The 24,304-nt window shown below is 40.3% G+C and overlaps 1 protein-coding gene and 1 non-coding gene across 3 annotated transcripts in view; one reads left to right on the top strand and one right to left on the bottom strand.

Moving 5' to 3' along the window:
* The window catches only part of Ndc80 (NDC80 kinetochore complex component), a 37,871-nt gene that overhangs the window by 386 nt on the left and 13,181 nt on the right, over window positions 1-24,304 (bottom strand). For both annotated transcript variants that reach the window (XM_059278217.1, XM_059278218.1), the window contains 9 exons: window positions 22,415-22,508; window positions 20,657-20,763; window positions 19,625-19,769; window positions 16,165-16,370; window positions 14,064-14,216; window positions 10,230-10,319; window positions 4,652-4,744; window positions 2,566-2,696; window positions 1,614-1,716 (listed from right to left, as the gene is read on the bottom strand). In XM_059278217.1, coding sequence (XP_059134200.1) covers window positions 1,614-1,716; window positions 2,566-2,696; window positions 4,652-4,744; window positions 10,230-10,319; window positions 14,064-14,216; window positions 16,165-16,370; window positions 19,625-19,769; window positions 20,657-20,763; window positions 22,415-22,508 — 1,122 coding nt within the window. The remainder of the gene's footprint in view (window positions 1-1,613; window positions 1,717-2,565; window positions 2,697-4,651; window positions 4,745-10,229; window positions 10,320-14,063; window positions 14,217-16,164; window positions 16,371-19,624; window positions 19,770-20,656; window positions 20,764-22,414; window positions 22,509-24,304) is intronic.
* LOC131923735 (U6 spliceosomal RNA) lies at window positions 4,291-4,397 on the top strand. The gene has a single exon (XR_009382670.1). It is a non-coding gene; the product is annotated as a U6 spliceosomal RNA (small nuclear RNA).

A 24,304-nucleotide genomic window follows, 5' to 3' on the forward strand; every position in this document is an offset into this window, starting at 1 on the left:
ATAATAGTAGATGACTGTAAACTCAGCACTTGAAAGACTGAGGTAGGAGGATCACAGTTTAATGCCAGTCTGGGCTGCCAAGAAAGACCATCTCAAAAGAAAAATAGTCTTATATTTACATGCATTCTATTTTCTTTCTCTTCCTTCCTTCCTTTCTTTTTTTTCCTTTTTTTTTTTTCAAGACAGGGTTTCATTGTGTAGTTCTGGCTGTCCTGGAACACACTCTGTAGACCAGGCTGGCCTCGAACTCACAGATCCACATGCCTCTGCCTCCCGAGTGCTGGGATTAAAGGCGTGTGCCATCACCACCTGGCTAATATGCTTTTTAATATCTCTAATCCTCTCAGAGCTATGTGTGTTAATGATATGCAGTCATTTGTACAGATGTTTTAGTGACTAGACAGCACATACAAAGAATGGTCTCATGAGAATACAATCTCTAACAAAACCTGGAGGTTTTTGTATAAGGACATTATAATGATTACAACCAGCCCAGCTGCCTCGTGACATATCTCTGAATGTAACACCATCATTATGCAACATTTGATTAATACTGTACTCAGATTTGGTTTTAAATTTTGTATTTATTACATGTAATATATGAACTTTTTATGCATGCATTTTTTTGTTTGTTTTTTATTGTTTTAAGATAAGTCATCACTAGCAGGGTAGTGGTGGCGCATGCCTTTAATCCCAGCATTCGGGAGGCAGAGCCAGGCAGATCTCTGTGAGTTCGAGGCCAGCCTGGTCTACAGAGTGAGATCCAGGACGAGCGTCAAAACTACACAGAGAAACTCTGTCTCGAAAAACCAAAAGAAGAAAAGTCATCCCTCTGTAGCTTGGGAGGGCCTGGAAACCATGGTGATCTTGCTGCCTCAGTCTCCAGTCCTCTTGCTTCTGGAGCATTAAGATTAAAGATATGTGCCACCATCATGCCCAGTGCTTGCTTGGTATTTGACAGTTCACTCATGTTGATGCATAGAGCTATAGTTCTATTCCTACGTTGCTGGACTGTAGTTATCTTTTTTCCACAGAGATCTACCTGCCTCTGCCTCCTGAGTGCTGGGATTGAAGTTGTGCCCCTTTCTCCCTTTTTTTTTTTCTTTTTTCCCCAGAGCTCAGGACCGAACCCAGGGCGGACCGAACCCAGGGCTTTGCGCTTGCTCGGCAAGCGCTCTACCACTGAGCTAAATCCCCAATCCCGCCCCTCTCTTCCTAAGTGCAGGGACTGAAGGCATACACCTCTCTTCTCCTGAGTGCATGATTAAAGGAGTGCACCACACCACTACTGCCCAGCTTACTTTTGAACTCTTGGAGACAGGCCAGGTATGAACTAATAGCAATTCTATTGCCTCAGCTTCCTAAATGCTGGGATTACAGGCGTGAATACTGTGCCTGACCTACTTCTGCACAACCCCCACTTTGAGGGTGGTGTATGTGTGGGTGTATGCACATGAACAAAACACTACTTTATAAAGTATACAAGTGGTCTCCTGTAACCTCGCCACACCAGTAGACAAGATTCTTTTAATAAATCACAAGTTTCCATAAAAATAAAATTTGTCATTTAATTTCTATAGCTGTTAGAATTCAGTGAAGACCTTCATACTTACTTCCAAAGACCCTACATGTGTAGCAACCATCTCTAAAAGACGCTGTAAGTTATTTCCCACTTTTCTCCTTTCTTCAGTTACGGTTTGTACAACTAGTTGGTATCTACGGAATTAAAAATAAAAAAGACAACTCGTTTAATGTCTAAAAAAATAAATGTATAAATCAGCATAGTGCAGTAACCTGAGAAAAATGCAAATTTTGCACTTATTTATGTGACTATTCCCCTGAGAAATGGTTGGTGACTATAGAAAACCATACCTGGTAGAATCCATCTAAATACCACATGTAAGCACACACCTCAGATCTCCACCAGCTGCTTTAGTTTGCTGCATGTGTGGTCAGCTACCCTGGTGCTATGACCTTCCATTCTATTTCAGATGAACCTTCCACCTCTTAGCCCAAGTGTTAGGTTACAATGCCTGGCTCTGTAGGTCTTCTTAAATTGAAGAGTTCCATTTTCATTGAATAATTTATGTATTTCTTAACTATTTAATATGTGTCCAGCCAGGTGTGGTGGAGCATGCCTTCCCAGCAAAGACAGGAAGCCTGATCTATATAGTGAGTTCTAGAACAGCCAGGGCTATGTATTGTATAAAGACCCTGTCTCAAAAAAAAAAACCCAAACAACAACAACAAAATCTCAAACCAAACCAACCAACCAACCAACCAACCAACCAACCAACCAAACAATAGATTTGTTTGCAAGCATTAAAAGCCATTTAATAATCTAGTTGGGCTGGGAGGTGGTGGTGCACGCCTTTAATCCTAGCACTTGGGAGGTAGACGCAGGCAGATCCCTGTGAGTTCGAGGCCAGCCTGGTCTATAGAGTGAGTTCCAGGACAGGCTCCAAAGCTATAGAGAAACCCTGTCATGAAAAATGGAAAAAAAAAAAAAAAAAAAAGAAAGAAAGAAAAGAAAAAAAGAATCAGATGTTGGTGAGGTGAACTTACTCCCGCTGGACAGCATCTAACTCATCCATGGCTTCACTGAGGCCCTCGTTCACAGCACTCTCCAGCAGATGCTTGTGTTTCTCCAGGGATTCAAGCTCACTGGCACACTTTTCATCTTCTTCCTCAGCTTCCTACAGGAGAAAATAATTTTTCTTGATACTTATATTCCATTTGCTCATGGTGTATTTAAATAAAGTGTGTAAAGCATTTAAAAAACATCATGTTGCATCATTTATATTCCCAAGATGTTGACTGCCTTCTTTAACTGTTCCATTGGGGATTCCATATGATAAACACAAATGTGCCCTTTGCAGGAGGCTTCTAGGTAGCAGTCTATTCAACAGTGTTGCAAGTCTAATTTATAGGAAACCCAGCACTTTGATTTTTCACACACATACTAACTATGTATAGCAAAAGTCGTTCCAATCATTGTCAGATTTCTAGGTTTGTGAAGATGAAGTATGGACTTACAAAGTCTTTCACATAAGTGCTTCCAAGAATAAACTTAAATTTTCATGGAAGAAATATGATAAAAGTAACAACGATTGCCACATATTTCACATTACATGTGCAGGTCAGATTTTGTGTTATAATTTCCAAAAATTTCACACTGCACAGAAAACAATATATATATAATACAGGGTAATACAAATGTTTCCATTAGTGATACTCCATTGGTATAACTAATAATGGCACAGCTGGAAAGTTTAATTAAGTTGTTTGAGTGCCAATAAACGGGCCTCTTAATACCTGTGTGGTAAAATACAGGGTTGGGTAGAATAGTGGCTGTAGTGGTATTTGCTCTGCCTATGACCTTGGACTATACGCAAAAGGAGGTGGTGCTTCCTGCCATTGTATGCAACCTCTGATAAGGAGTTGAACAAGGGTTACATGATCCTTCTCCCTACATCTGCCTGCGAGGTGGATTCACTCCCGGTCAGATCAGAGGACAACTTCAGCTATCTACTTTATTCTGTATTTGTAAGTGTATTTCCTCAATTTATATCTTAATAAATTCTGTAACCCATTTGAAAAAAAAAAAAAAAGGACCACGTGACCCTTCTCCCTTTCATTTATTTATTTTGGTTTTTTTGAGACAGGGTTTCTCTGTGTAGTTTTGGTGCCTGTCCTGGATCTCACTCTGTAGACCATGCTGGCCTCAAACTCACAGAGATCCGCCTGACTCTGCTTCCTGAGTGCTGGGATTAAAGGCGTGCACCACCACTGCCTGGCTCCTTTTATTTATTTTTTTATCTTGGTGTGATCGGACTCCAGATGACCTGGGAATTGAACCCCGTTCCTCTGGAACATCAGTCAGTGCTCTTACACCTTATCCACCTTCTGGAGCTCTTATGAATAGTCTGGAATTTAGTTCGGATAATCAGTTTGCAATGATTCTTTTTTTTTTTTTTTTTTTTTTTCAAATCTTTTTCTTTCTTTTTTTTTTTTGTTTTTAATTTATTATATATGCATTGTTCTTCCTGCATGTGTCCCTGCATGTCAGAAGAGGGCGCCAGATCTCATTACAGATGGTTGTGAGCCACCATGTGGGTGCTGGGAATTGAACTCAGGACCTCTGGAAGAACAGCCAGTGTTCTTAACCTCTGAGCCATCTCTCCAGCCCCAGTTTGCAATGATTCTTAATAGACAATTACTTATATAAAATACCTTACTGGGGTTCATTCTTGGGAATACGTAACACTAACTCAATAAAAACATACAAGAGTGCTCGCTTCGGCAGCACATATACTAAAATTGGAATGATACAGAGAAGATTAGCATGGCCCCTGCGCAAGGATGACACACAAATTCGTGAAGCGTTCCATATTTTAAAAAAAAAAAAACATACAAGAGATTATGGCTTTATTACTTATTGAGACATGGTCTTGCTATGTATTCCAGGTAGGTCTCGAACCTGTGCCAACCCTCCCACCAGGGTCTTCCAAATGTTGAGATCACAGGGATGATGATATCGCACCTGGCTTTTCTGGCTGAGTTTTAAGGCTGTCTCTCAGCTTTTGTGTGCCACCACATCCAGCTAAGATTTCAGATGGGAGTCAAATGAACACACTGGTCAAGTTCTTACCTTAACTTTTTGTTGGTAAAGATCGTCCAGCTTTTGAACCTCTTCCTTCAGCATCCTCACAATTTTCCTGCTTTCTGTCTTCATGGTGCTCAGCTTGGGGACAAAACTTTGGTTGAGAAATCATAACTGAACATCAAAATTTCTTTAACATTATGAGACTTTTATATCTTCTTTTATGCATAATGTTTATTTACTGTGACTATTAGCATTTTGTTAGCATGGATGTCTGTGCACCACATGTATGCCTGGTGCCCAATGAGGTAAAAGGGAGTCAGATCCTTTGAGACCAAGTTAACAGATGTTTGTAAGCTGCCATGTGGATACTGGGAATCAAACCTGGCTCTTTTCAAGAGCAACAAGTACTCTTAACTGATGAACCAACTCTCCAGCCCTTGTTGGTCTTTTAAAAAAGTACAATTTTTTTTTTCAAGATTCTACTTTCTGTATATGAGTGTTTTGCCTATATGTATGTATGCCTGAACGTATGTATGTATTTATACCATGTGCATATCTGGTGCCTATGGAGTCCAGAAGAGGACATCAGATACCCTAGAACTGGAGCTACAAGTGGTGTGAGCTGCTATATGTATGGGTGCTGGCAAGTGCTCTTAATCACTAAGCCATCTTTCTAGCCCCAGCAGCTACTTAGTCTTTTTTTAAAAACACAGATGTCAAAAACACACATTAGGGCCGGGCGGTGGTGGCACACGCCTTTAATCCCAGCACTCGGGAGGGAGAGCCAGGTGGATCTCTTGTGAGTTCAAGGCCAGCCTGGGCTACAGAGTGAGTTCCATGAAAGGCGCAAACTACACCGAGAAACCCTGTCTCGAAAAACAAAACAAAACAAAACAAAACACACATTAGGAAAAAGACAGCCTCTTTGACAGATGGTGCTGAGAAAACTGGGTATGTACCTGTAGAAAAATGAAACCAAGTCCTGAACCTCACCCTACATGAAACACTGAAAACAGATCAAAGCCTTCATGTTAAGATAGGAAATGTTGAACCTGCTAGGGAAGACATATCAACTATGCCCTATGTGGAGGACTGTAAGAGCACAGGAAACAACCCCCAGGACTGACCAATGGGATTCTAGGAAATTAAAACCTGCATAACAATGGAAACAATCTCACAACTGGAGAGACAGCCTACAGAATGAGAAATCATTGCCCACTATGTATCAGATAGGCTCTACTATGTAAGAACAGCAAGAACTAAACACCGAGTCTAATTGATAGGAGGCAATGATGTGAACAGACAGTCCTAAAGGAAGAAACATAATTGGCCAATGACATTTGATGAAGGGTTCAACATCCTTAGCCTTCAGGGAAAGGCAAACTACCAATGATCTGTGATTCCACCTTCCTTGCTCAGAACGACTTTCATCCAGAAAACAAATGACAACAAGTGTTGGCAGGGATCTGGGGAACGAGAAATCCTCCTGCATTGCCAGTGAAAATACAAACTGCAGCTGCTGTGGAAACCAGTATGAAGGTTTGTCAGAATTAGAAAGGGGTAGGAAAGATGGCTGAGAAGTTAAGAGCACTGGCTGTTCTTACAGAGGAAATCTTACATCCTCTTCTGGCTTCCACAGGCAGCATTCTTATACATATATACATGCAGGACAAATACTCACATACATAAAAATAAAAATGGACAAATCTTTGAAAACTACAACCAAAACTATCATATGATCTGGCTATCTCACTTCACTTCTGAGTGCACACCCTGAAGATTCTAAGTCCCACCAGGTACACTTGAACACTCTCGTTTATTGATGCACTGTTCACAATAGTTTAGAAATGGAATCATCTTAGATGTCCATACACAAACCAAAAGACAAAATGTTCTATATTACACTATATAACTTTATTCATCTGCATTAAAAAAAAAATTAGTCAGGTGGTGGTGGTGCACACCTTTAATCCCAGCATTTGAGAGGCAGAGGCAGGTGGATCTCTGTGAGTTTGAGGCTAGCCTGGTCTAAAGAGTGAGTTCCAGGACAGCCAGGGCTGTTATAGAGAGAAATCCTATCTTGAAAAAACAAAAAACAAACAAAAAACAAAAAAACAAAACAAACAACCCCCCCCCAAAAAAAAGCCAAACCAAACAAAAAACCCCCTAAACCCAAACCCAAAAAACATGCTGCTGGAGAGATGCCTCAGTGGTTAAGAGCACTTCTTGTTCTTCTAGAGGTCCAGTATTTGATCCCCAAAACTCACACCAGGTGGTTCACAACCACCTGTAACACCAGTGGTCCACACCCATTTATAACACTAGTTCTAGGAGTGTCTGACATCTCTGACCTCTGTGGGCCCCTGCATCCACATGCATATATATACTTAAAAGTAATAAAAAAACATGACATTTGCGGGAAAATGGGTCAAATTGCAAATCATTATGTAAATTGAAATAAGTTATATTCAGAAAGATAAATACTGTATGTTTCCTCTCACATGTAAGTCTCTTGATGTAAGTCTCTGTGTGAGTAGGATTGTGTATACTTGTGGATGGTTCATGAAACTAGAGAGAACTGTGAGACGGAAGAAGAGATCTTAAGAGGTTCAGGTATGGGGCATTGAAAGAAGGGAATGGAATATTGTGCTGGGAAAGCAGAAAGGAGGCTGTTATGGGCAAGGGAAGAGCAAGAGTGGGACACAGGAAGGGAGGGCAGAGGGCAGAGGGCAGGGTGCGGGAGAAGAAAGCATGTATAAAAACGTCATTATGGCCGGGCGGTGGTGGCGCACGCCTTTAATCCCAGCACTCGGGAGGCAGAGCCAGGCGGATCTCTGTGAGTTCGAGGCCAGCCTGGACTACCAAGTGAGTTCCAGGAAAGGCGCAAAGCTACACAGAGAAACCTTGTCTCGAAAAACTAAAAAAAAAAAAAAAAAAAAAAAAAAAAAAAGTCATTATGAAATCTACTACTTCATAGCTGACTTTATTCTCCTAATGGAAATATTTGTTCTTGCAGCCATCTTCCTATGTGGAACGGAGTCCCCAGGGCAGGTGCTGTGCTATCTTCGTCCTGGAGACATCTATTACATTCCAGGCACAGGGTCACACAGAAGCATCTGCTGACCAGCTGTTGCTGTGCATGCATCTGATTCCAGCACTTAGAAGGCTAAGGAAGGCCTGAAGACTGTAGTTAGAGACTTGCCTATGCTGAGCAAGACCTTGTCTTAAATAAGACAAACATATTTGCCAAATATGTTTCCATGGCCATTCTTATTGAGCTTTGCATTTTATGTCTGTCAGCGACTGGTTTGATTTTCCTTATTGTGATGCCTGTAAGTTGTTGTATGGGCCTATAGTTATGTTTATGTTCTACAGAAATTTTCATGTCCTAAAATCATCTGACCTTTAATATTTGAAAGTACTCATCTATAAAATAATTTGTTAAAGGAGTTGTTTTTTGAGAGCTAATTACTTTTCTTTTTTTTCTGGTTATTTTGACTCTTCATTTTGAGATTTTTATTGTTTATACTGTAATCCATCTTATTATCCATTTTCTAATTTCTTGAGACAGGTTTTTGCTGTACATACCAGGCTAATCTTAAACTTGCTTATGCAGCTCAGGCTAACTTTGAACTTAAGATTTTCCTGCCTCAGCTTCCAGAGTGCTGGGATTACTAGTATGCACCACCATGTCTAGATCATCAACTATGTTTTAAATAATTTATGTATACAGGTGTTTGGTAAGGCCAGAAGAGGGTGTCAGATCTGCTGGGACTGGAGTTACCGATGGTTGTGATCTACCATGTGGGTGGTGGGAATGAACACAGGCCCTTTGAAAGAACAAGTGCTCTTAACTGCAAAGCTATCCCTCCAATTATTATGTACATATAATTATTTTAGGGATATAAATGTTTTGCCTGCATGTAGGTATGTGTGTCATGTGCCCCTAGAAGTCAGAAGAACTGGAGTTACAGATGGTTGTGAGTTACCATGTTAGTGCTGGGAATTGAATTCAGGTCTTCTACAAGAGCAACCAGTGTTCTTAACCATTGAACGAACTCTCCAGCCCCACATACACATATGGTGTTTTGCTTTTATTGTTTGTTTGTTTGTTTTGAGTCATGGGCTCATGTAGCCTAGAACACTGGATTCTCCTGCTTTCCAAAGCTGGGATTATAGGTATGCACTACTATACTCAGGTTTAGCTCATCAACTCTTTTCTTTTTGGTTTTTCTAGACAGGGTTTCTCTGTGTAGACCTGGGTGTCCTGGAACTCACTCTGTAGACCAGGCTGGCCTCCAACTCATAGAGATCCTCCTGACTCTGCATCCTGAGTGCTGAGATTAAAGGCATGTGCCACCACCACTACCACCTTCATCAACTACTGCATCACCTGGCTTCATCAACTCTTTCTTTCCTTCCTTTTCTTTCTTTCTTTCTGTCTTTCTTTCTTTCTTTCTTTCTTTCTTTCTTTCTTTCTTTCTTTCTTTCTTTTCTTCCTCCCTCCCTTCCTTCCAGATTTACTTATTAATTTATTTATTTTAAAGATTTATTTATTTATTATGTATACAGTGTTCTGCCTGTGTCCCTTCAGAGGGCACCAGATCTCATTACAGGTGGTTGTGAGCCACCATGTGGTTGCTGGGAATTGAACTCAGGACCTCTGGAAGAGCAAGCAGTGCTCTTACCCGATGAGCCATCTCTCCAGCCCCTCATCAACTTTTTCTTAAAATTGTTTTTTTGTTTATATTTCTTCATAATTTAAACTAGCTTTCACTATTTCTAAACACAGTCCATTTTTCACTTTAAAATTTCTTGGCACTGGGCGGTGGTGGCGCACGCCTTTGATCCCAGCCCTTGGGAGGCAGAGACAGGCAGATCTCTGTGAGTTCGAGGCCAGCCTGGGCTACAGAGTGAGTTCCAGGAATGGCGCAAAGCTACACAGGGAAACCCTGTCTCGAAAAACGAAATAAAAATAAATAAATAAATAAATAAATAAATACAATTTCTTGGCTTTTGTATTTTTAAGGTAGGGTCTTGCTATGTGACCCAGCCTGGCCTGGAACTTGCAATCCTCCCAGCTTCTGGAAGCAAAGTGCTGGGATTGCAGGCATAAGGCAATACTCCTGGCCTCTATTTAACTGGGGAGAGGAAAAGGTCTCCCTAATAAAAAGTAATTTTTTTGTTTTTGTTTTTTGTTTTGGTGGTACTAGAGATTGAATCCAGGGCTCCAGGCACACGTTAAGAAGTACTTTACCACAGGGCCATGTCTGCAGTTCACAAAGTCAGATTCCACAGAATTTGTTAACGCTTAAAACGTCTTTCTGTGGATTACTTGAATAGCTATTTATGAAATGCCAAGTTTAATTTATAGTTTAAAAAATAAAAGAACAAAACTGGGCGGCGGTGGCTCATGCCTCTAATCTTAGCACTTTAATCCCAGCAGAGGCAGGTGGATCTCTGTGAGTTCCAGGCCAGCCTGGTCTATAGAGCGAGTTCCAGGACAGTCAGGACTAAACAGAGAAACCCTGTCTCAAAAAAAAACAAAAATTTAAGGCATTGTTGCTCAGAAACCACAAGTCACACTCAACATTAGGCTTCAGTTACCGTGTGCCACACTTACCTGTTCTGAAGAATCCTCTAGACCAATCTTTTTATTTAGAGCTTTGTTAACTTCTTCTTCGTTCTCATTTAAGAGTTCTTTGAGAGGTACCTAGAAAATACATGATATATGGGAGTCAAGATATCTAATTATAAAACTTCTCCCATGAGGCGTGAATATATTATGATGTAAGACAGTTTCGGAGGAATAAAATAAAGCCATGACATTTTAAATATAATATACCATTGATGAGAAAACATCTTTTACTTTTTTGAAGACAAGGTTTAGGAAAGAGAAAAAAGCTGGTTTCAATTTTCAACCTCCCAAGTGCTAGGATTATAGGTATACGTTACAATGCCTGACAATCCATTTCTATGTGTTTGTATGTATGTACATGTGAGTGCAGGTACTTCCTAAGGCCAGAGGTGTTGGTTATCTCTGGAGCTGGAGCTACAGGAGGTTGTAAGGTATGCTGTGGGATGTCGTTCTGTATGCTGTGAATATGTGTTTCTCTGATTGGTTGATAAATAAAACGCTGATTGGCCAGTAGCTAGGCAGGAAGTCTAGGCAGGGTGAGCAGATGAGAGTTCTGGGAAGAAGAAGGGCTGAGTCAGGAGTCGCCAGCCAGACACAGAGGAGGCAAGATAACAAGGCAGAGAACTGAAAAAAGGTTCCAAGCCACATGGCTAAACAGAGATAAGAATTATGGGTTAATTCAAGTGTAAGAGCTAGTCAGTAATAAGCCTGAGCTAATGGCCCAGCAATTATAATTAATATAAGCCCCTGTGTGTTTACCTGGGGGACACGAGTGGGAGAGATTTGTCCCAACCACCAGCAGGCCGGGACACAGGAAAACTTCCAACTACAGAGATGACTGATGTGGGTGCTGGGAATCGAACCTGGGTCCTCTCCAAGAGCATTACACATTCTTTCCCATAAGCCATCTCTCCATCCCCCCATTTCTCTTAATACCTTGTTTAAGACTTAGTCTCATAATTCTGGTTGCATTTCTATTTGTCTTCTAACCTACTGATTTAATTTCAACACTATATTGCATTTTTTCTCATTGTCTGGAGAAAATTGAGGTAACACCTACTTTAAAATGTTTAAATAGAAATAGTTATGCTAAAATAAATTTAACTTGAAACTAAACGTTCTATACAATTAGTGTATATAAAATGTATACAATTCAGTGGACGTAGTATACTTACAATGTCATGTAAATGCCATTTGTACTTTAAAAAAAATGTTTCGCTACTCCAAAAAACAAAATGCCATAGGCCATTATGTATCAAGTAAGTCTTTTTTGTTTCTGTTTTTAGGAGACAGGGTTTCACAATGTAACCCTGGCTGTCCTGGAACTCACTATGTAGATCAGGCTGGCCTCAAACTCACAATGATCTACCTGCCCCTACCTTATAAGTGCTCAGATTAAAGCCTTGAGCCATCACACCTGGCTCTCAACTAAGTCTTTTAAAGTTATTGACTTCTAATTTTGACCAGTTCCTTTTTGGTACTGTTCATCAAACCCAAGATCTTCTGCAACAAACCACTGAACATAAACCCAACTCCTGCTGGGTGGTGGTGGCACATGCCTTTAATCCCAGCACTCGGGAGGCAGAGGCAGGCGGATCTTTGTGAGTTCGAGGCCAGCCTGGGCTACAGAGTGAGTTCCAGAAAAGGTGCAAAGATACACAGAGAAACCCTGTCTCAAAAAAAAAAAAAAAAACAACCAAAAAAACAAAAAGAAAAAACAAAACATAAACCCAACTCCTGGTGATGGATGTGGTTGCACAAGCCTGTAATCCCAGGAATTACAAAAACAGGATGTGCAAGATGGCTCAGTGGGTAAAGAGCTTGCTGTTCAAGCCTAGAGACCTGAGTTTGATCTCCAGAAACCACTCAAAGGTGGGAGGGAGAGAACTGACCTCCACACGTGTGTCATTGCATGTACTATCCCATACGTATTTCCACATTCTAATAAAAGACAAAACAAATGAAAACCCTTGCCAAACCCGAAATAGTACAATACAACAAAACAAAAAAAACCAATCCAGGCCTGTTTTTTGAAAGATTCAACGCTTTTTTACAACTCTCTTCCAAGCAGCTGGGATGAAAGATGCTCTCCATCATTCCTAACTATTTCTACTTTCTCTTTTTTGATTTACATTAATTTTGTGGATACACGTGCATGATGAATGCAGATGCCTGTAAAGGCCAGAGGCACAGGATTCCCCCGGAGTTGGAGTAACAATTAGGTGTAAATTAGTTGCTGCGGGTACTGGATTTCGAATTTGGGATCTCTGTAAAGGCAATGCACGTTCTTAACCACTGAGCTCTCTCTCCAGCAGCCTGTTTCTACTTCCATTGTTTTATTATTGTGTAAAAATATTTCTAGAGATGAAAGTAAATCTTCTCCCTTTCTGAACATATTCTTTGTACCTGAATAATCTCTTACAAGATTATTTAACCTAGGTAATTATTTTCTTGCTGCAGTAATATGAAACCATTCAAAGCAGTGATTCACAAACTCAGCCTGGTACCCTGGTTACTGTCAGAAATCAATGTACCTAGTTTGACAACTAATGGCTTGCAAAACCAGTAAGCAATGATTTACTGTGTGCACTTTCTTTTCTTAATTGAGAGTAAATCTAAACTGAGTGTAGTGTTGTACCCCTCTAATCCCAGCCCCTGGAAGAGACTGAGGCCAGTCTGATGTCAACAGGCAGTTCCAGGAAGTAAATGTAGAAGCTGAGTGTTGTGGCACACACCTGCAGTCCCAGCACTCAGGCGGCTGAAACAGTAGCACTGTCACAGTTGAGACCCAGCCAGGCTACATGGTGAGCTGTAGACCAGGATTCACAGTAAGATCTTATCTCACTGAACAAGCGGGTGTGTATGTGTGAATGTAGCTAACTTGATTTAAGCAATGTCTGTTCACCAATAAGCTGCTATCTCTGAGAAAACAAGGTTCTACGTGGGTATTTTATCTCTAGCACACAGCTCATTTGGAACACAGCCTGTACACAGTAGACACATGGTAGGTGAATTAATTCTCTCATCCAAGTACTAACCAGACCTGACCCTGCATAGCTTTCAATTAGATGAAATCAGGCAGGTTCAGGGTGGTTTGGCCATAAACTAGCTAAATAATTCTCAAGGGAAAAACGCATAGCTTTTGACTCACATTTTTGAATCCAAAAGCTAAGTATTTCAAAGGTGGCATGTTAGTACTGACAATAAATCCGTTACACTTGTGAATAATCTAAAAATTTTAATATGGCAATAAAGTGTTTGCTTCTCAAATCTCTTTGATCATTTCAAAATCAGGCACAGGTTTTTTGTTTTTTGTTTTTTTTGTGGTTGTTGTTATTACTGACATTTCTTTTTTTCCTGCTTTGAAAAATAATCCATTATACTTTAATGCCTTCATGTGTGTGGTTGTACTGAAACTTTCCCCACAGACATACCACAGATACTTCATCTTTCAAGATTTCACTGCTATCCCTCTTCAGTCTTCTGGCTAGAAGAACTGATCTGGTTACCAACCTTGTAAGGACCACCAGTAAAGTGTGCGCTTGACATTTGCTGATGTTGCTCTCCCCAGAGGGGCTGAAGGGAACTAGAGAACAAAGCTTACCCCAGACTGTTCACATAGTCTTCATATATGTTACTTGGAATCGACTTTTGTTGTGGATAGTTGGATGAGGTAAAGTAGGCAGAGAGGAAAAGGCTTTTAAAGTTCAAAAGTTAGGTGTGAACTAAGATTTCTACCACTGAGAAGAAAGAGTCAGTGCTTTCCTTCTTAGTCTAGCCCGAGGTCAAGGATAAACTCAAGTTTGAACAGACACTTACATACACTTGAGCCCTGTATTTGACAAGGCACTTGGCACCAGCTTCAGGATTAAACTTAATTTCGAAGTCATAACCTTTGGAATTCTCGGCACCTTTGGGAATGAGCTTTAGTTTTCTAGCCAGCTTGTGGTACTCTGCTAACTGTGCTTCAATCTGGAAAAGAGAACACAGAAAGAAATGTTAAAAGTGAAATGATCCTACACTGTGTGGTTTTCAATGGGCATTTCTGCAATTCAAAACAAGCTGTTACACCAGTTTTTGGTAGTTTGATAATTAAAGGATAGCAATGTAAAAGTATACAAATGAAAGTTTGTACAATAATTCTAAGGGTGTAACTGGTTGGTGAGCAGTATACAACTGATCGTCCATTTACTCCATATAATTTAGAGTAAGTCCATGTTTCATTATCAACTAAAATTTACTTTCTCAAACCTACATAAAGATATGAAATAAAACCAAAACTTAGAGCTGGGTAGTGGTGGTGCACACCTTTAATTCCAGTACTTGGGAGGAAGAGGCAGGCGGATCTCAGTGAGTTCAAGGCCAGCCTGGTCTACAGATTGAGTTCCAGGACAGTCAGGGCCACACAGAGAAACCCTGTCTGAAAAAAACCAAAAATAAAAACAAACAAACAAAAAACAAAACCCTAAACTTATATTTGACAATATATAAATTGAAACATTTTAATTATCCCAAATAAAAGAAATAGGTAATTTACATTTCAAAGTGTTATCTTAATTATACTGAAAAAAATTTCAGTGGTTCATATTTCTCCCTGTCCTTCAAGGCTACATCTGAATGTTACCAGAAAGTTCTCCTTTCCCTCTGATGGAGTCCGTAGGTTTCCCAAACTCTTCCTTTTACATTACAATGTGACCCATCTGTTGACATTTTCTAGCTGAATGTAAGCTCTCTAGACCCAGATGTGTCTCCTCCCTTACCCTAGAACACAGCCGGGCAGGTTCCCCTCCTTTGTTACTCTACTGCAATACAGTGAAGACTCTCCAGGACCAAGCGGTGTCTGTTCGACTGCTTCCTGCGCCTCCTTTTAGTAATGAAAAAGCTTCCAGTTCATTACCTGTGTCTCTGTTCTTTCTCCCATAATCAATTCCCACAGTAAACACTTCTGGTGATCTAGATGGAGCTGCAGCTGTTATACTTTACAAGAGTGCTGGAAGACTACACTACCAGACTTACATACAGGGCAAAAATATAGTACAGAAAAGAAGGTTACAGACGAATTGCTTAATGTTTTATATCCTAGTGAGATCCTTTGACACTGCTCTCAGCCAGTTCTCTGGTTTACAAGGCCCGAGTTGGGCCCCTCCCTAGGTTACTGCTTACCTACCTCCTAGATTATTTTCTTCTTCCAGCTTGTTCATCCAAATGCATGTTAATTCTTTTTAGTTTCATAGACCTAATATTTACGCAGTCCAGAGATTTACAACCTTCCCTTTCTCACACAGCCTTTGAGAGGTAAGGTACCCTGAAGTAACTCACTTCAGATTCACTGATGTAGTCTACACTTCATTTTCTAAAGAAGCAAGTGGAGGCTATGAAAGGTTAGAAAATGCAGACTATGCATGCAGATAATAGCACATTATGGGCTAAAGCTAAATCAAGTCTGACCACATTCTAGGTTCAGACACTGGGTGCTGTGTCCTTTTCTTTGGTATTATGTATTGAACTTGATACCTTGAGCATGCTAGGCTTGTGCTCTATCACTGAGGTAGACCCCTAACTGCTAGTTCTTATAAATGTGTATATATATTTCCTTTATACATGGGGATGGAGCTTACCTACAAGGTATATGAAGATAAGAAAATATAGATGACTACTTACACTGACCTGCTTGCTCACTCTGTATTAGAATCACATACATCCCCCCCATTTCTTAGTTCATTATCAGAAAACCAAGTTTATCTTAAATTTGACTGATAAACATTGGGGGTGTTAATGAATTGGCATAAGGATATGAGTGTTTTAGTTGTGTCAGTGTTAGAAAATTTTGTCACTCTACCTACTGAACTCCTCTTGGTTACACAGACCTTTACTAAGGTCTTCGGTGATGAGTGGTTACTCAGAATATGGCATGACTTACCGCCTCTTTACCTCTGGCGTATTTTAACTCCTCATTCCACATCTGTTGTTGTTCAGCCTCTAGGTCTTTCGTTAATTTATTAATGGTCTGCTGCAATTCATTTTTTTCATGATTTATTCTCTCAATGTCTGCACCTGAGTACTTCTGGTTATTAACAATATTCTGTAGCCGAGTGGTCTCCTGTCTTACCGTTTCACATTCTAGCTCTGCATTGGAAGAAACAACATTTGTCAACTTTTTTTTTTTTAAATTTATACAAAGAAACTGATGACATCATTTAAGATTGCTGATGTTTAAATATCCATGTTATAGACATACATCCTTTCTTTTGGATAGCTGATCCTACTTCATTAATGATATAAGCCAACAACTAACGTTTTATGTTAACATCTTCCACACTGGCTTACTGCAGTCTCAGAAAGAACTATATGACAAAAATGTGGCCCCATTCAAAGTTCCATTTAAAACTTGTAAACTGGCATAGTTTGACTTTGTTAATGTTCATTTTAAATGCTTCTAGTACTCTTGTATAAATCCTTTGAATTACTCAGAAATGTGGTTTTTACAGCATAATAAGTTGGTAAGCTCTACCTCTGAGCTAGTGTAAGTAACTTTATGCACGTATTATGTATCTGCACAAAAGCATGATAGATCTAAGGAATTTAAATATGTCCTATTCATTTGTAGCCACAAATGGCTTTAAGTAATCAAGGAAGTTAAAATATTCAGAGATTTAAACCAAATGACAGATGAAGTATTACTCTCTCTTCTACTCAGTTTGTGATGTTTGGACATTATATTCTCATAAGAATAAGGAGGTGCTAAAATGGTATGGTTGGTAAAGTACCCATGGTGCAAGAACAAGGACCTAAGTTTAGATCCAGCACCCACATAAAAGTTGGTCATGGGACATGCATCTGTGACCCTCATGTTATGGGTAGAAGGTAGACAGAAGCAGATCCCTAGAGGTCAGTGGCAGCCAGTCTAGCTGACGAGATGAGCACCAAGTTCAGAGAGAGGCCATATCTCAAAGTAAGGTGCAGAGTGATCAAGGAAGACCTTGATGTTGATCTCCGGCTTCTACATGCACGCACAAGCATACTGTACATGTGCAGAAACCCACACATAGATGTACACATACCACATACATACACAAACACACTCACAAAAAGAACAAGTGTACTAGTTCTTTTTATTATGTGCTAATGAAAAGGTAATATTAGTATTGGTTTAGTTACATTGGGAGTGAGAGAATAGTCTATGATACAGAATAGCAAAGGACATTGATGGGGGGCCCAGAAAATAGTAAAGAGTTCATTTAGAGCAAATCCAATATGCACAATTGGAGTATTTTGTAAAATCTTGATTTTAGCATATACTATGTGACAATTACAAGCTTTGGTTTTGTAGATGATCAAAACTAACAGACTAAGAATTAAATCTAAAACTCTAAAGATCATCTACACAATCTACTCAGAATAGACACAAACTGGGAAATCCTAAAGGAAGAAACTGCACAATTCTAGGAAAACTGCAGCTGTCCATAGATTTAAACTGTAGTTTAATGGCTCTGTGATTTCAGGTAAGTTCTGCTCCGCTTCTGGTGCCACAGAAGTTAGCAAGCGGTAGGTGTTGTAGTATTTTCCAAAGCTTAACTAGGGTTGGTCTGTGTTCCTGAGTACAATGTTAGAAAGACACAGGACACACCCAAGCTTCCTTAGCTCTGCTTCCATTTTATCTGGAATCAATTCCAGCTGCTGACTTGCTCACAGGGGACTGACAGGATAAGACAGCTACAGGCAACTGAGGGAGGCAGAGACCGAGAGTTAGCTGATGTGGTCAGTAAGACAGCTCAGCAGGTAGAGCCTTGCTGTGCAAGTCTGACCAACTGAGTTTGGTACCCAGAACTATGTAAAGACGCAAGGAGAGAATAGACTCTACAGGAGTTGTCCTTTTATCTCCACACGTATCCTGTGATATGTTCTCACACATACAGCATACACGCTAAATAAAAATGTAAAAATTACAAAAAAAGGAATCTAGCTTATAATGTAAAATGGAATATATTTACATAGGATATGTTATAATGTACCATACATAAACATTTATATAGTTTATATTATATATATATATTTATAAATTTATATATAGAAACACATACAGGTTCACACTCAGAGGACTTCTGTTCTCAGAATAGCTTGTCTGTGGGCTTCAAAAAGCGATGTGTTTAGGCCAGGCAGGTCAGTAGTGCACACCTATAATCCTAGCACTTGAGAGGCTAAGGTAGGTGGCCTGCCAAGAGTTGAGACCAACCTGGGTTGTTCAGTAAGACCCTGTCCCAAACTGAGAATGTTGGAAGTTACAGAGGGTTGAGAAAGGGCTGTCCATCTCTCAAACATGTAAATTTACCTTATCTGGAAAATGGTCTTTGCAGACATGACTGAGAATGCTGATGTGAGCTAACCCTGGATTATGCAGGTGTGCCTTAAATATCGCCATAGGTGTCACTGTAAGATAGAGGCAAAGGGAGAGTTCATGCAGGCAGACAGAAAGAAGAGACATAGGGACCAGAGAGATGCTCAGGTGTGCAGCACTTGTTGCTCTTGCAGAGGGCCCAGGTTCAGTTCCCAGCCCCTCCATGGGTGGTTTACAACCATCCACAACTCCAGTTCCAGCAGATCTGACACCCTCTTCTGACCTGAGGGTACCAGGCACACATGTGGTACACTTACATACACGAAGGCAAAATGCACATACACATAAATTTAACATATACATTAAAAAGAAAAAAAAACTTAAAAGAAAAAGAAAGAGGAGGATAGAAGGGTGTGGTGGCAATTTATAATGCCAGTTTTTGGGAAGCTGAGGAGGCAAGATTTTGAGTTTGAGGCAAGCTTGGGCTATGTATCTGGAGGCTGAAGCAGGAGGATCATCAATTCAAAGACAGTGTGGGATACAAACATAGTCTTAAAAAGGAGGAAAAAAGAAGAGGACACAGAGTAAAGGCAACGGAGAAATGGAAGTAGAGATTAAAGTGATGTGGACATAAACCCAGAAATGTTGTTAGCCACAGAAGCTGGAAGAACAGATTCTTCCTGAGTCCCTTGGCAAGCACAAATTTATTGAATCTTAGATTACATATGTAGCCATGAGAGAACAAATTATTATTATTATTATTATTATTATTATTATTATTATTATTATTACAGGTCTCACTATATAGCCCTGGCTGTCCTGGAATTCACTATGTAGACCAGGCTGGCCTCGAACTCAAGAGATCTGCCTGCCTCTGCCTCCCAAGTGCTGTCATTAAAGGTGCACACAACTATGCCCAGCTGACAGAACAAATTCAGAAAGTTATCACAGAAGGAAAGGATGACACAGCTGTTTGGGTATCAGACAAGTCCACAAAGGCCCATGGCCAATCTTCACGACCTCTTTCTCCATTAGCTCTGCTTACCTACTCTACCAATTTCTTCATCAAGATCACTCAATTTCTGGTCTAGAACGGATGAATGCGACTCCAAATTGCTCAAGTATGCCTTATACTTCTGAACATCTGCTTGCAAGGAAGTTCTCAGTTTCTTCAATGACATCAGACGATTCTTGAAGAAAAAAGCATATTAAATTATTTTCACCAAGAAGCATTCTGTATTTTAAAGAAAGCAATATTATTTACACTTATCTTAGAGGAAGTCAAAAGAACTAAAAAAAGAACTTTGGAATTATTATTATAACTTAATAATTTAAGGAGAGACTTCAAAGAGTTTGGGATAGGGAAAAACCAAGGAGAATGTAAAAACACAAATATTTAATATCTGATTACTTTGCAGAACAATCTGGGTGCTCCATTAATAAAATACAAGATAAAGTTAAGATTCTGATATCAGGGCTGGAGAGATAGCTCAGGGTTACGGGCACTGGCTGCTCTTTCACAGGACTTGGATTCAAGTCCCAGTACCTACATGGTGGCTCACAACCATCTGTATCTTGAGTTCAGGGGATTCAACATCCTCTTCTGTTCTTCATGGGCACTGTGAGCATGTGGTACAAAGATACGCAAGCAGGCAAAATACCCATACATATTAAAATAAATACCCATATTATCATCGTGCTTTTATAAAAACATGTAGGCTACCCTATACTCTATAAGCCAGTTTGTTTCCATTCTGTTTTCACTAACTAAACTCAGGGCCTCTTGAGAACAGTGCTCCTTGCAAGTATAGACTCCAGGGACCTTGTTCAAAGGGTAGTTTGGGTCTTATGTAAACAAGCAGGAATCTTTCATCATGTTCTGAGCACCATTAGTCTACCACTGATAGACCACAAGGGAAAACAAAGCACCACAGACACCACACATGGTTGCATTGAAAGTCTGTCCTATCTAACCTTTAAGAAGCTTATTTAAAAACACCTGCCAGAAGAGAGTCTTCTCAAATATGCTCGAGAGTCTAAGGAGCTGTCAAGTGAGTTCAGAAACACATTTACTAACCGGTTCTTTTTCTCTTTCTTGCTCCAATCTTGCAATCTCTTCATTCAGTGCTTTGATTTCTGCTGCTAATGACTCCAGCTTGGACGCATCGACCTTATATAAATCCTCTGGAGAAAAGCCCAAACACTTGATCAGAATCAATCTACAGCACTCCTCAGGTTTTCAGATCTTATCTCCTCACTTCCCAAAACCACCAATGCAGCAGAGACTACCTTCTAGTATAGCAAGCCTTTATTTTGACTTCATGGAATATCCTATTGCCCTTAACCTGCTTAAGCTTTCTTCCTTAGCACTTGTTGTCATGTGCCTTATGGCTCCTTATTTAATTATCATTCCTTTCTATCTAACAGAATAAAAGCTCATAAGGCCAAGATTTTCTGTTCGTCATTACTGCATTTTTGGTACCTGTCACATAGTAGGTATATAAAAATTATTTGTTTGAGTGGATTAATTTATGTTTAATTATATACAGAAGTATTAAGTAAGTCACTGAATGCTTTCCATATTAGATCACAATGAGTTTTCCTTTGTGTGTGTTATATATGTTTATGTGGTCATGAGTATGCATGGGTGCATACAGAAGCCAAAGGTTGACAATGTGTGCCTTACTCAGTTGTTTTCTTTCTTTCTTTCCTTCTTTTTTTGGTTTTTCGAGACAGGGTTTCTCCGTGTAGCTTCGAGCCTTTCCTGGATCTTGCTCTGTAGCCCAGGCCGGCTCGAACTCACAGAGATCCGCCTGGCTCTGCCTCCTGAGTGCTGGGATTAAAGGAGTGTACCACCACCACCTGGCTCAGCTGTTTTCAGATAAAAGTCTCTCACCAAACCTAGAGCTCCCTGATTTGGTCAGATTGGCTGGCCAACAAGCTCTAGGGACCTTAAGCCTCCACCTTCCCACCTGCTACATTTGGTGTTTTATGGGTGTGGGAATCAGACTCAGGTCCTCATGCTTGTTGAGGACCTACTCTACAGACTGAACCATTCATTTCTCTAGTACTGAATTTTTGCCTTTTAAATGTATGTATCTGCTCCCTGGACAGCTGAAGGAAAGCTGGACTGTCCTCTTTACTCTTCAGGATGACACATCCCTGGAGCATCCGAAGGGAATGCTTCTGTCTTTCCCTCTCCTTTTGTGTCATGGGTGTCAGAGTGATATTTTGGTATATCATCAGATAGCACTAAGTGAAAAATAATTGATTTGGAAATGTAATACCCTGTTAACTTCCTCCAAGTTTTAATAGAGAGAGTTTACATATTTTCCCTAGGTAGTGCTGTAACTTCTTACATATTAGAGCATGGACAATTATCTTTTGTGTTCCTGTCAGAGAGTTTTTTATACTTTATTTTATTTTGTTTGGTTTTGCAAGACAGGGCTTCTCTGTGTAACCCTGGCTGTACTCAAACTCACTTTGAAGACCAGGCTCGAATTCAGAGATCCACCTGCCTCTACCTCCTGAGTGCTGGGATTAAAGGCGTGTGCCACCACTGCCCGGCTCATTTGGTATTCTATTACATTGCTTTCTAGTTTGCAGAGTTTCAAAGAGGTCAAACATTTGTTGAATTCACACAGCCAGAAAGGGTTATGACTCAAGTCTGATTATAACAGTATTTTTTGCTTAACTATTACTTCTTCCTATTAAAGAGCCAACAAAGAACAGGTCAGAGGTACCCACCTGTTATAAAGTAGCTCATGAGAAATGGGCATGGCAAGACAAGCAACCACCCACAGCTTAGTGGCAGCAGAGCAGGGAAGACACTTACTCAGCTTCGACTGCAGCTCCATGTTCATGTCGTCAAAGCTGTCAGCGCCCGTCATGAAACTCTCATAGCATTTTATGGTGTAGTCCAAAAACAACTGATGTGTTAGGCAGATTTTAAAAACAAAGACATGATTCTCTATTTAGTTTGTTTCATTTTTGTTCAGACTGGAAATTCAAATTTGAATAAAAATGAAGTCAAAAATAGTAGGCAGTTATATAAATTCCTTAGAATAAGAGATTACAAACCTGTTATTAACCGTGCTATAAAGATGTACGCAATCTATTACTTCTAAATATGAATGTGGATGAAAATACCAAATTTGGACAGATATTTTGAAGCCAACCCAGGAAGCTTACTCATGAGTATAATCCAACATAAAATGAACAGACTTAGTCTTCTTTAAGAATGCTGGGGCTGGAGAGGCTCAGCAGCTGAGAGCAATTGTCTCTCTTGCAGAGGACCTGGGTTTGGTTCCCAGCACCCACATGGTGCCTCCCAACTATTCACAGCCCCAGTCCCAGGGGATCTGATACCCTCTCTGACTCCCTTGGGCACTAGGCACACGTGTGGCACACACATATATGCAGGACAAAATATGCATAAACATAAGAAAAACAAAACAAAACAACAACAATAACAACAATGCTGGGGCTCAAGAGATGGCTCAGTGGTTAAGAACAATTGTTGCTAATGTAGAGGACCTGGTTTTGGTTCCCAGCACCCACACAGTGATGCACAACTGTTCATAATTCTAGTCCAGAGGATCTGACACCCTCTTTTAGCCTTCATGGGCACTGCACACATGTGGTACACAGACATACATGCAGGCAAACCATCCATACACACGAAATAAAAATAATATTTTTTTAAACAAGCCAAAACAAAAGCTCTTTGAGTCACTACTATGCATCTATAAGACTGGCAAAACAAAACAAGAAGAATGCACTTTATGAAAAATTGAAATGGACTATGATTATCTAAGTTCAATTAAATAGACAGGGACTAATTATGAAAGTCAGAACACGACTAATAAAAGCTATAACTACATCGAAACTTCAGGTGAGTAATGACGTGGTAAATAGAGACCTAAGAAGACTATTAGAGCTGTGACTATTTATCTAAGAGAAAGCAACTCTGTTTTCCAACATGAAACATTGTGACCAATGTAGTTCAGGCTGTCTTGGAACTCACTATGTAGCCCAGGATGGCCTCTACTTGTGATTCTCCTTCCTCAGCATCCTTGAATGTTGGAATCATAGTGTCACAGCACCTGACTCTGAGAATGGCTAATCAGAATGTTCCACAGCCTAGATGAAGAACTTTATTCCCAAGGCAGACACATTCCCTTTGCACCAATCCTGTGCTCACTAAGAAACCCTCTCATTACCCTAGACAGGCGGTAAATATTCCTGTAACCAGAAAGGTAGGCCACTGGTGGGAAATTAATATATTTTCATGCCGCTTCAGTTTACTTTCTTGAGAATTTGTTAAGTGAATTAGTTTCCTCAGTGTGCTACGTCTGTAGTCCGCCAAAGCTGACGACCAGAAGCTGAAGTTGCCTGTGATAAACTGTGCTGTAAATAATATAGTCAGTCCCCCGTACATGTGCCCTGTGGCCTCTCTCTAGGAGCTGTGCTGTTACTGCTGAGGTGCTGAGAGAGCCTAGGGCTCTGGATGCTTCGGGCGAGCACTCTGAAGGAGCTCTGGCTCCAGCCTGAGAACTCTCGAGAGGAAAGGATCAAAGTCTCCCCAGAAGCCTCTGCAGCTTGATCATTGCTTAATGTGGCATGTTCCTTCTTGTTCAAAACAAAGGGGCGGACTAGGGGAGAGCTCGGTGGTGACAGTGCTTCCTGTACAAGTCTGACCACTTGAGTTCCAGCCTCAGAGTCT

The sequence above is a fragment of the Peromyscus eremicus genome, chromosome 13 (genome assembly GCF_949786415.1).
Source record: "Peromyscus eremicus chromosome 13, PerEre_H2_v1, whole genome shotgun sequence".
NCBI classification, from domain to species: domain Eukaryota; kingdom Metazoa; phylum Chordata; class Mammalia; order Rodentia; family Cricetidae; genus Peromyscus; species Peromyscus eremicus.